The sequence below is a fragment of the Anabrus simplex genome, chromosome 2 (genome assembly GCF_040414725.1).
Source record: "Anabrus simplex isolate iqAnaSimp1 chromosome 2, ASM4041472v1, whole genome shotgun sequence".
In the NCBI taxonomy this organism is placed as follows: Eukaryota; Metazoa; Arthropoda; class Insecta; order Orthoptera; family Tettigoniidae; genus Anabrus; species Anabrus simplex.
In genome coordinates this window covers 884,249,842-884,262,999 of record NC_090266.1, presented here as the reverse complement: position 1 = coordinate 884,262,999, position 13,158 = coordinate 884,249,842, and the positions used below count along the sequence as shown (strand labels likewise).

The 13,158-nt window shown below is 40.2% G+C and overlaps 1 protein-coding gene across 1 annotated transcript in view; it reads right to left on the bottom strand.

Annotated features, from left to right (window-relative positions):
* LOC136863722 (zinc finger protein 236) overlaps positions 1–13,158 on the bottom strand; it is a 795,935-nt gene that overhangs the window by 194,505 nt on the left and 588,272 nt on the right. Inside the window, exons 20-21 of the mRNA XM_068226059.1 lie at positions 3,449–3,809; positions 3,286–3,349 (exon numbers count right to left, since the gene is read on the bottom strand). Coding sequence (XP_068082160.1) covers positions 3,286–3,349; positions 3,449–3,809 — 425 coding nt within the window. The remainder of the gene's footprint in view (positions 1–3,285; positions 3,350–3,448; positions 3,810–13,158) is intronic.

Sequence of the window (13,158 nt, the reverse complement as noted above, 5' to 3'; positions counted from 1 at the left end):
AATCGCAGCTGTTTGGCAAAAAAGCTCACTCCGCTGTACTCATCAATGTAAATTGGGGACTTTTAAAACTGTGTGGATGTAGATACGATTTAAATTTCTTACATGTAAACATTCTCAGATACTACAGTATACTTGCGATGCTTCTCTCCAGTAAAAACGAGAGCCCTAAAAGCAAAAATACAGGAGAAATGCGTGATAAAAGAGGACGGTGTTCAGGTGCAGTTAAGTAACACAAAATCAATTTGCTGTTCATATTAAGTCTTCTAACAAAATACGTTTAGAAGGAGGGTACGTATATTTTGCTATCTTTTGTGTAAATGGCCAGGAATTTGCTGTAATTCTGCCCAATGACCGAAAATGTCCTCTCTCGTACGAAGCGGATGAGATAGTTTTTAGGCCTAAAAGCGTTGGTAAGATTTTGGGGTAAACTAGACAAAATATTGTCATCGCCGGTTTAGACGCTGGCTTTCTGAACCCAAGTTGGCAGGTTCGAGCCTAACTCAGTATGGTTATACTTGAAGATGCTCAAACATGTCAACTTCTTGTAGATAAATTTATCGGCACATGAAAAAACTCCCGAAGGAAAAAATTCCGACACCTCAGCGTCTCTGAAAACCTCGTAAGTAGTTAGTGGGACGTAAATCCATTATTATTATTATTATTATTATTATTATTATTATTATCATTATCATCATCATCATCATCATCAATGTTTTCTAAATGCGATTACAAGCGGAAATATGACACTCGCTTATGGTTTTAGCCTATTATGGAGTTTTTATTTAGCTTTTCGTGAAATGTATGATTTGCTTTAAGATTTTAACTTGTAAAATGATTTCTGTTAATGGAAAGGGAAAGTGGTAAATTATATGATTGAAGAGAACTGAAAAATTACAATAATGTTTACAATTTGCTTTATATTGCACCGATACAGATGGGTCTTATGGCGACGATGGGATAGGAAAGGAATAGGAGTGGGAAGGAAGCGCACATGGGCTTAAATGAGGTTCATCCTCAGCATTTGCCTGGCGTGAAAATGGGAAACCACGGAAAAACCATCTTCAGTGCTCCCGACAGTGGGGTTTTAACCCACTATTTCTCGAAGCTGCATGGCTCTAACCGCATTGCCAACTCGCTCGGTCATTAATTTACGTATTATGCTTGTATAGGCCCGTAGTCCTATATGCCATTTAAGGGAAAGGACTCAGATGTTCACACGGTGTTGCACATTTAGGCTCTAAATTTTAAAGTCTCGTAAGGTATAAATGGAGACTGCTACAGTACACGTACTATACGAAGAGAAAGCAACAAACTGTATATACAGAAAATATATTCATTAGCTTTTAATACTATAAATACACACAGAAACTGAAAAACGGAGCACAGTTCCAGGCTATCATGCCCAACTTTTCGTATTTTCTTTATTGTACCAATTTGCTTTACGTTCCACCAACACACATAGGTCTTACGGCGATTATGGAACAGGAAAGGGCTAAGAGTGGGAAGGAAACGACTGTGGCCTTAATTAAGGTGTAAAAATTGGAAACCATCTTCAGTGCTGCCGACAGTGGGGTTCAGGCTGACAGCTACGTGACCTAAACCCTGCAGCCACTCGCTCGGTATCATGCACATGATTTTTCTGCATATTTGCTTTCAAAAGCATGGCCATTCAGTGAAAGGAAAATGTCATCCCTTATATTTCCTAAAACTTTAATTTCAGTCTTCAAGGAAAGATCCAAAGAAACTCATTCACGCTAACAGGGGAATCAGTCGCGAAGTAATCCCAAGTAGGCCAAAGTATTATTTTATACACACGGAAATGAATTTCAAGGAAACATACCTGTGAAATGATATGCCACTGCCCTTTATGAACCTCTCTATGCAGCCCTAAGTTGCACAGGAGACTGGCATTTTCCTTCACAGAAGTATATACTTCAATTTATCGGGAAGCTCCAGTAGTGACAGTGCCAAACAATACAGCTTTTGCCAAACAGCGCACTCGTTCAACTTCGCACGCGACTGCAGCGCCAATGCTACCTCTAGTGTATAATATACTAACTCTATGGTTGCCACCTCCTTGATGTGAACTTGACTCCCGTTGTCTGACAGAATGCACCGTGGATAACCATAGCAGCTGAATAACTCATCTTGTAGAAGGCAGGTGATGTGTCCCGTCATGACATCTGGTATCGGAAAGGCTTCATTCAACCCATCTTGTGAAGAGGTCAGTGATTACTTGGAGTCCTGTTTTACCCCATGGAGTTCTATGGTAAGGACCAATCTAGCCCAGGGCTATCATCTCCCAAGGGCGTTGTGGTCGTCTTCCTCGCTGACTGCAATCAGCCTTCCTGTTGCTTGTCTTGGTGCAGGCGCAGATGTGGCACCCCTTCACATAATCCAGGATGTCTTTCCGCATGTTGACCCCGAAGAATCTTCTTCGGATAGACTGATATGTCTCTTCACCTCCTAGATGTCTGGCTTCAGTGCTGTTGTGGAACTTCTCAAGGATGTCCATCGTGTGCTCTCTAGGGATCACCACTATTGCAGGCGCATACATTAAGTGTCCTCTGTCAACCCGTAAGTTCTTGTAGCACATCTCCAATGCCCGCAGGACAAATCAACTATCGTGTTCTGTCTCCTAATCCACTGTGTCATGGTCCTACAGGGCTTGTCTTGTTCTTGTCACTGTTTGATTACTCTCAGATTAAGTTCCCTCTTGATGGTCACAAGGACAGGTTCCTTAGGCTAACTCCGGTGTTTTCATGGGAGTTCCCTCTCGACAATGGTGCTCCCAGCTTCAGGTTCCATTGGTGAGTGGTATTACCTTCTCTTAGTGTGGCACGAAGCTGCTATACCATCCACACAAGCCAAGGAACTGACGTACTTGCCGCTTGGTCTGCGGGCATTCAGCTTCTTCGATAGCTCGATTCTTCTCCGATTGCCTTTCTAAGCCTTCAGATGTTAGGACATGGCCAAGATATTCTACGCGGGACTTCTTCAGTTGGCAAGTCAGTCCATGAATCTTCAGTCGTTCCAACACTTTCTTCAGATGTACAAGGCATTCTTGAAAATTCTTGCTGTGAATTGAAATGCCGTCAAGATACACTTGGCAGAAATCTCCGACATATCCTGACAATACCTTATTCATCAGTTGCATGAAGGCAGCAGGGGCATTCTTCAATCAAAAAGGCATCATGGTAAACTGGTACAATCCTCTCGGTGCCATGAAGGCGGTCAGTATCCAAAGTTGAGATCCAGCGTACTGAAAATCCTAGACCCACTTACTTGTTTCAGCAGGTCTTTCAGGTCAGGCATGGGGTAGGCGTCACTAACAGTCTTCTCGTTCAACCTGCGGAAGTCCACACACTGTTGATACTCCCCATTCGTCTTTTTCCGTAGGACGATAGGTGAAGGCCAACAGGATGTAGAAGGCTCGATGTGACCTTACCCTTCCATCCCTTGAATCTTCTGAATGACGAAGTTGCGCTTATCCAGGTTGAATGGGTATGGACGTTGTTTGATGGGTGAGGAAGTGCAGTACTCAATGGTGTGTGTTGCAGTGGTAGTCTGTCCTATTTTTTTGGTGACGACTTCCGAGAAGTCCTTTAAGGCACGCCTCAGCTCTTCTTCTTCACTTGGTTGAACATTCGTTAACTGGATATCTCCCAAGTCTACATCAACTTCCGAATCCTTCCGAGTCCAGAGATTTCCATCGTGCCAGGCGGCCCTCAGAAGTCTGTCTTTTCCGAAGAATACTTCATGAGCTGCATAGTCTAGGATCACCTTGTATTGTACCAGAAAGTCATGACCTAATATGATATCAGGTATTAGGTTCTGAATCACTGCAACGTCAATTACAATAGGCAGGTCCACCGGACGAACTGGGCGTGCGGATAGGAGTGCGCAGCTGTGAGCTTGCGTCCGGGAGATAGTGGGTTCGAACCCCGCTGTCGGCAGCCCTCAAGATGGTTTTCCGTGGTTTCCCATTTTTGACATCAGGCAAATGCTGGGACTGTACCTTAATTCAGGCCACGGCCGCTTCCTTCCCATTCCTAGGTCTTTCCTGTCCCATCATCACCATAAGACCTATCTGTGTTGGTGCGACATAAAGCAACTAGAAAAAAAAAAAAGGCAGGTCCAAGCATTTAGCGGTTAGGTTAGTCTGTCCTTGGATGGAATAGATTACCTCTTCCGCTACTACCACTACCCTTCCAAGATAGTGAGGCTTCATAGGCGGTAGTAATCTGGCAACAGTTCCGTTGACAAATGAAATGAAATGAAATGGCGTATGGCTTTTAGTGCCAAGAGTGTCTGACGACATGTTTGGCTCGCCAGGTGCATGTGTCTTGATCTGACGCCCTAGGCGACCTGCGCGTCGTAATGAGGATGTAACGATGATGAAGACGACACATACACCCACTCCCCGTGCCAGCGAAATTAACCAAGGATGGTTAAAATAGCCGACCCTGTCGGGAATCGAACACAGGACCCCTGTGACCAAAGGCCAGCATGCTACCCATTTAGCCATGGAGCCGGACATTGACAAATGAATGACTTGCTTGGCTGTTGAGTATGACTGAAAAATTCTCGTTGCCTATTGTTGAGATGATGATGACCAATCCCTCACCTACTTGACCAGGGTTGCTTGTCTGTCGTGTCTTAAGGCGCATTACTCTTCCTGGTCCCATCCCCCCTCAATCCAGAGTGGGCCGGACCTAGTTTTCCGACATCAAGGTTGGGCACTTGTTCTTCAGGTGTTCTGCTCTTCCACACTGGTAGCACTTCCTAACCAAGCTGGTCTCTTCCGTAGCTTTGCTCTTGTGTTCCTCCTCCAACTGGGCGATAATTCTACGTAGATCATCAAAGGATCTCAGTTGTGATACTTTCACTAGGGCTCAAATCTTATCGTGGAGTAGCTCTGTGGGTAAGATTTCATTCTCACTTCTTTCTGGGTGCAGATGCTTGAAGAGCTGGTACTTCTGTAGGACGAAGGCGCTAGCTCTCATGAGAGTGGATTGTGCCTAAGCCAATAGCTTCCTTTTTACGGAGCTCTTCACCCCTTCAGAATTAAAAATAGCAAGGAATTCCCTCTTGAAGTCCGTCCAGTTTAAATTTTAGCCCTTCAAGTTATTCCACCAAGTAGCGGCTAGCCCCTTTAATCGTGGTGTGATTTGTTGCATGAAGATGTCCTCTGGTAGATTAGTCCTTCCTAATAGACTGACCGATCCCTCGATGAAGCTAGTCAGGTTCTCTTCCAGTCGCCAGTGGAATTCCGGAAGGCTCTCTATAATCACCTACGGATCTAGGTGTCCTGTGTTGCCGGTTAGGTTTGAGGGGATTGAAGATGTGGCGTAGGGCCTGTTCGAGTTAATCTATCTTTTACCACGTGAAGGATGCTTTGTCTTATATTCTGTACATCTCCCTTGATGGTTGAAAACCAGTTTTCTAACCTTCCTTCAACAGCAGAAATACGGTTCCCAAAGTTTCCTTCGACGGCAGAAATACGGCTTTCAAAATTTCCCTCGACGGTAAAAATTCTCTTTTCAACCTGTTACTTTATGACGGAAATCTGGATTTCCATCACCTCCTTGAGATTCAAGATGTCCCCTTCCAGCTGGCTTACTCTACTATTGATCTGTTCAACCTGTCCCAGTTTTGACCTGATGTCCGATATCTGTTGGGTGAATCGATTGGTGACGTCGCTAATTTGGGATGAAATTTTGTCATCCAGGGTTGGAATTTTTTATTCTAGGCCCTGTTCTACTTCATAAACCTGCGTATACACTTGGGATATTTGTCTGGTTAAAACTGTATTTGCTTGAAAAGTTTTGTCTGAAATTTTGTCATTTACTTTCGAAATTTGGTCTGCAATCTGTACTGTTAGGCCATAATTGATGTCGGAAACTTAGTCATTCACTTTCGGAATATGATCCGTTGAGTTGAAATTAACCCATGAATCAATGTCTGAGATTTTATCATTGGGTGCCTGCATCATGGTCATTAAGCCAGAACACATTTTGGGAATATTTACCTACTGTTCTGATGACTCTGAATCTTTGTCGACCTCAGTGAAGAACATTTCGGGACCTTCGCCTTCATTAATTACCTTATTGTTGTGTGATCTTTGAGTACTATCCCTGGCAATATATCCCTCCGTTCATTTATTTTTTGCAAATAAGTTATTTTATTCTTATTTTCATTTTTTCCGTAAAGAATGGCTAAGGAGCGCGAGTGTATGAACTGTGGGTGTGGCGAGGCATTGAGGGGTATGAGGGAGATAATTAGGATTCTCACAGAAGACATGAAGGAACATAGGACTTCCTCAAACAATGTACAGGTTACTGTAGGTGTACAAGAGGCAGGGGAAGGAAAGGGGGGAATTGTAGAAGACAGGTGGTCTAATGTTCTAAGGCGAAGGAGATTGCAGGCTAAGGGCTCTATTCAGGATCAGAATTCAGGACAGGTGTCTGTGTGAAATCGGTACGAGTCATTCCAAGTAGAACAACAGAGGGAAGATGAGGGACAGGAAACTGTTGCTGAGATGTGTGGAAGTAAGAGGAAGGGAAAAGGTAGGAAAGTGAAATGTAGAGTAGAGGATAGGAAAAGACAGGAGGAACAGGGTCACAGGAAGGAGAAAAGGGAGGAGGAAGTAGCTTCTGCAGCTATCAGGAAAGATAGGGCTGACCAGGAGGGGAGGGGATGAAATGAGGTGGGTAGGGTTGAGGCTCTGGTAATGGGGGATTCCATTGTTAGACACATGGGGAAAGTGTGTGGAGGAAAAGGAACCAGGGTAGAATGTTATCCAGGAATTAGGTTGAGGCAGATGTTGAGGAAAGTAGAAGAGAGGGAGGAGGAAGAAGAAGGTGGTAGTGTTTCACGTTGGTATCAACAACGCAAGGCAAGCTAATATAAGTACCAACATAGTTGGGGATGTGTGGGATCTGGTAAATGCAGCACGGGTGAAGTTTAAGAAAGCGGAGATTGTTATTAGTGGAATACTGTGTAAGAGGGATACTGACTGGAGGGTGATTGGGGATTTAAATGAGACTATGGGAAACTGGGAGTGAAATTTCTAGATCCTAATGGGTGGGTAGGAGATAGGGATCTGCACTCAGATGGCCTTCACTTAAACCGCAGTGGTACGTATAAGTTAGAAAATTCGTTTGGAGGGGTAATAGGGAAGTACATTCAGGGAAACGGGGTGGCCTAAGGAGCAGTGATAAGGGAACAGGGAACTGGAAATCAAGTAGGGATGACATAAAATTGTTACTGTTAAACTGTAGAAGTATTGCAAAGAAAGGAATAGAATTGAGTAATTTAATAGATACACATTTACCAGATATTGTAATAGGAGTTGAATCATGGCTGAGAAATGATATAATGGATGCAGAAATTTTCTCACGGAACTGGAGTGTGTATCGTAGAGATAGGATAGGAACGGTGAGAGGGAGAGTATTAATTCTTGTGAAAGAGTAATTTGTATGCTACGAAAAAGTTAATATATTTGGAGTGTACAGACCGAGAAAGGGTAGCCACTGACACGGATTCAGAATTATTTGATAAGATAATCAGCTATGTAGGAAACGACATGGAAAGAAATGTGATTGTAGCGGGAGATCTGAATTTACCAGATGTCAATTGAGAAGGAAATGCGAACGACAGGAAGCATGACCAACAAATGGCAAATAAGTTAATATGGGAAGGACAGCTGATTCAGAAAGTGATGGAACCAACCAGAGGGAAAAATATCCTGGATGTGGTGCTGATAAAACCAGATGAGCTCTATAGAGAAACTGAAGTAATAGATAGTATTAGTGATCATGAAGCTGTTTTTGTCATAGTTAAAAATAAATGTGATAGAAAGGAAGGTCTTAAAAGTAGGAGTATTAGGCAGTAATATATGGCTGATAAAGCAGGCATGAGGCAGTTTCTAAAAAGTAACTATGATCGGTGGAAAACGGTAAATAAAAATGTAAACAGACTCTGGGATGGGTTTAAAGAAATTGTTGAGGAATGCGAAAACAGGTTTGTACCTTTAAGGGAGGTAAGGAATGGTAAAGACCCACCTTATTATAATAGAGAAATAAAGAGACTAAGAAGGAGGTGCAGACTGGAAAGAAACAGAGTTAGAAATGGCTGTGGAAGTAAGGAGAAATTGAAGGAACTTACTAGAAAATTGAATCTAGCAAAGAAGGCAGCTGAGGATAACATGATGGCAAGCATAATTGGCAGTCATACAAATTTTAGTGAAAAATGGAAGGGTATGTAAAGGTATTTTAAGGCAGAAACAGGTTCCAAGAAGGACATTCCAGGAATAATTAATGAACAAGGGGAGTGTGTATGTGAGGATCTTCAAAAGGCAGAAGTATTCAGTCAGCAGTATGTAAAGATCGTTGGTTACAAGGATAATGTCCAAATAGAGGAGGAGACTAAGGCTAAAGAAGTATTAAAATTTACATAACAATGACATTTACAATAAGATACAAAAGACAACTAGAAAAGCGGCTGGAATTGATAAGATTTCTGGGAATATCCTAAAGACAATGGGTTGGGATATAGTACCATATCTGAAGTACTTATTTGATTATTGTTTGGTTGGAGGAGCTATACCAGATGAATGGAGAGTTGCTATAGCAAACCCTGTGTATAAAGGAAAGGGTGATAGACATTATCATACATACATACATACATACATACATACATACATACATACATACATTACATACATAATCATTATAGACTGTTATTCCTTTCAGCGTTCAGTCTGCACGCCTCTGAGAATTCACAAACGTCGCCACAATCCTCGATTTGCAACTAGTGTTGTGGCCTCATTTAGTCCTATACCTCTTATCTTTAAACTGTTAGAAACCGAATCTAACCATCATCGTTTTGGTCTCCCTCTACTTCTCTTACCCTCCACAGCAGAGTCCATTATTCTCCTAGGTTACCTATCCTCCTCCATTCGCCTCACATGACCCCACCACCGAAGCCGGTTTATGCGTACAGCTTCATCTATCGAGTTCATTCCTAAATTAGCCTTTATCTCCTCATTCTGAGTACCCTCCTGCCATTGTTCCCACCTGTTTGTACCAGCAATCATTCTTGCTACTTTCATGTCTGTTACTTCTAACTTATGAATAAGATATCCTGAGTCCACCCAGCTTTCGCTCCCGTAAAGCAAAGTTGGTCTGAAAACAAACCGATGTAAAGATAGTTTTGTCTTCCTTCTTACAGAATACTGCTGATCGCAACTGTGAGCTCACTGCATTAGCTTTACTACACCTAGATTCAATCTCACTTACTATATTACCATCCTGGGAGAACACACAACCTAAATACTTGAAATTATCAACCTGTTCTAGCTTTGTATCACCAATCTGACATTCAGTTCTGTTGAATTTCTTACCTACTGACATCAATTTAGTCTTCGAGAGGCTAATTTTCATACCATACTCATTGATAGACATAAAGCTGAAAATTACAGGCCAGTAAGTTTGACATGCATTGTATGTAAGCTTTGGGAAGGCATTTTTTCTGATTATATTAGACATGTTTGTGAAATTAATAACTGGTTCGATAGAAGGCAGTTTGGTTTTAGGAAAGGTTATTCCACTGAAGCTCAACTTGTAGGATTCCAGCAAGATATAGCAGATATCTTGGATCCAGGAGGTCAAATGGACTGTATTATGATTGACCTGTCTAAAGCATTTGATAGGGTGGATCATGGGAGACTACTGGCAAAAATTAATGCAATTGGACTAGACAAAAGAGTGACTGAATGGGTTGCTATATTTCTAGAAAATAGATCTCAGAGAATTAGAGTAGGTGAAGCTTTATCTGACCCTGTAATAATTAAGAGGGGAATTCCTCAAGGCAGTATTATTGGACCTTTATGTTTTCTTATATACATAAATGATAGGAGTAAAGGAGTGGAATCAGAGGTAAGGCTTTTCACGGATTATGTTATTCTGTATAGAGTAATAAATAAGTTACAAGATTGTGAGCAACTGCAACGTGACCTCGAAAATGTTGTGAGATGGACAGCAGGCAATGGTATGTTGATAAACAGGGTTAAAAGTCAGGTTGTGAGTTTCACAAATAGGAAAAGTCCTCTCAGTTTTAATTACTGCGTTGATGGGGTGAAAGTTCCTTTTGGGGATCATCGTAAGTAACTAGGTGTTAATTTTTTTTTTTTTGCTAGTTGTTTTACGTCGCTCTGACACAGATAGGTCTTACGGCGACGATGGGACAGGACAGGGCTAGGAGTGGGAAGGAAGCGGCCGTGGCCTTAATTAAGGTACAGCCCCAGCATTTGTTTGGTGTGAAAATGGGAAACCACGGAAAACTATTTTCAGGGCTGCTGACAGCGGGGTTTGAACCTACTATCTCCCGAATACTAGATACTGGCCACACTTAAGCGACCGCATCTATCGAGCTCGGTCTAGGTCTTAATATAAGGAAAGATCTTTATTGGGGTAATCACATAAATGGGATTGTAAATAAAGGGTACAGATCTATGCACATGGTTATGAGGGTGTTTAGGGGTTGTAGTAAGGATGTAAAGGAAAGGGCATATAAGTCTCTGGTAAGACCCCAACTAGAGTTTGGTTCCAGTGTATGGGACCCTCACCATGATTACCTGATACAAGAACTGGAAAAAATCCAAAGAAAAGCAGCTCGATTTGTTCTGGGTGATTTCCGACAAAAGAGTAGCATTACAAAAATGTTGCAAAGTTTGGGGTGGGAAGAATTGAGAGAAAGAAGAAGAGCTGCTAGACTAAGTGGTATGTTAACAGTTCAACAATAATAAAGGTGTTTCAATTTATTCCACCTATTCAATACTTATATTTTCACTTATAGTTGTTACATAATTAAATTCTTAGTTACATGGGACATGTTTCGCCCTCAATTAAGGGCATCTTCAGCCTAAATACAATAATCAAAAATACAACTAAATTAAAAGTGGAAGTTAAATACAATCATCAAAAATACAACTAAAATAAAAAGTGGAAGTTAAAAGTTTAGTCTGTTATTAAAATTCGGAACAATAAAAATGTGAAAAATGATAAAATAAAAAGATGCTAATGGAAAACTGTCTTATGATTAAACTATAATCTTGTCGGAGACTAAAACTTCTATTAAAATTCTAATTAAAACAGTTCATATAAAATATTGGAAAATCAAAGTGGTAGTAATAAAAAGCCAACGACATGAGGGCGTGTACACAAGCATAAACTTGATTGTCATGAATACAATCAGCGGCCTTGAAAAGATTGTATTCATGACAATCAAGTTTATGCTTGTGTACACGCCCTCATGTCGTTGGCTTTTTATTACTACCACTTTGATTTTCCAATATTTTATATGAACTGTTTTAATTAGAATTTTAATAGAAGTTTTAGTCTCCGACAAGATTATAGTTTAATCATAAGACAGTTTTCCATTAGCATCTTTTTATTTTATCATTTTTCACATTTTTATTGTTCCGAATTTTAATAACAGACTAAACTTTTAACTTCCACTTTTTATTTTAGTTGTATTTTTGATGATTGTATTTAACTTCCACTTTTAATTTAGTTGTATTTTTGATTATTGTATTTAGGCTGAAGATGCCCTTAATTGAGGGCGAAACATGTCCCATGTAACTAAGAATTTAATTATGTAACAACTATAAGTGAAAATATAAGTATTGAATAGGTGGAATAAATTGAAACACCTTTATTATTGTTGAACTGTTAAAAAATTTTCAATACGGACCTAAAATGAGGTTTATGACATGTAAGTGGTATGTTCCAAGCTGTCAGTGGAGAGATGGCGTGGAATGACATTAGTAGACGAATAAGTTTGAGTGGCGTTTATAAAAGTAGGAAAGATCACAATATGAAGATAAAGTTGGAATTCAAGAGGACAAACTCGGGCAAATATTCATTTATAGGAAGGGGAGTTAGGGATTGGAATAACTTACCGAGGGGATGTTCAATAAATTTCCAATTTCTTTGAAATCATTTAGGAAAAGGCTAGGAAAATAACAGATAGGGAATCTGCCACCTGGGTGACTGCCCTAAATGCAGATCAGTATTGACTGATTGACAAAACACCACTATGGAAAAATCAGAAGACTGTGACTGCCATCTTGATACAGGTGACTGCTGACTGCTACTTTCGCATGTTGGCATAAACACAACACAATTTCACAAGAACAACTCCTGTTAAACAATAACTCAACTCCACCATCGAGACTGTCTCTTTATATAGGTGGCCTGGCCAGGCTTCTAGATGGATATGTCACAATATACATTCTCATAAATTCTAGAGTTCCTAAAGCCTAGTGATAATGTAAAAGAACATTCTACAACCACCTAGTGTCAAAGATACGTTATTCTGCATGTTACAGCATTGCACAATGTTACTTTGGATTATACATCATATATACAGGTAATAATAAATTATATATTATTCGTTGCAGGTTCTTACATTAACTAAACTCATATATACATAGCACATGTTTTATGACATAACCTCACAAATAATACGATCGTAAATAATAATAATAATAATAATAATAATAATAATAATAATAATAATAATAATAATAATAATAATAATCACATACAAGATTTTAAAGGTGTTCAACCAGGAAGAAATCCAAATAAAAGCACTGTAGATTATCTAGCTTTTAGCAGATGACATGGTGTTTATTACTGACTCACTGGATAATGTTCAAGAACAAATCAGAGAATTGCAAAACCAAGCAGCATAGGATACAAATATCATTTGAAAAAACAATGTTCATGACAAATCTCAGTGATGCCCCACAAAATACGATAATTCATGACAACGCAATATGTAAAACAACTTGCTTCAAATACTTAGGAGACTGGATAACGAATGACACAAAAGAAAAAACAGCTATAGAAACTAGAGTGCACAAAATGGACTGGATGTTTCACGCAACAAAAAATGTATATAACAAAAAATCCTTATCCTGGAACACAAAACTGAGACACTACCAACCAGTAGTCAGACCCGGAAATTTATATGCGGCAGAAACACTTAAACTAACAAGAACTGGAGATCTCGAAAAACTAGAGAAGGTTGAAAGAAGAATTTTGAGAAAAATACTGGGAGCTAAATGATATAATAATGCAGAATACAGGT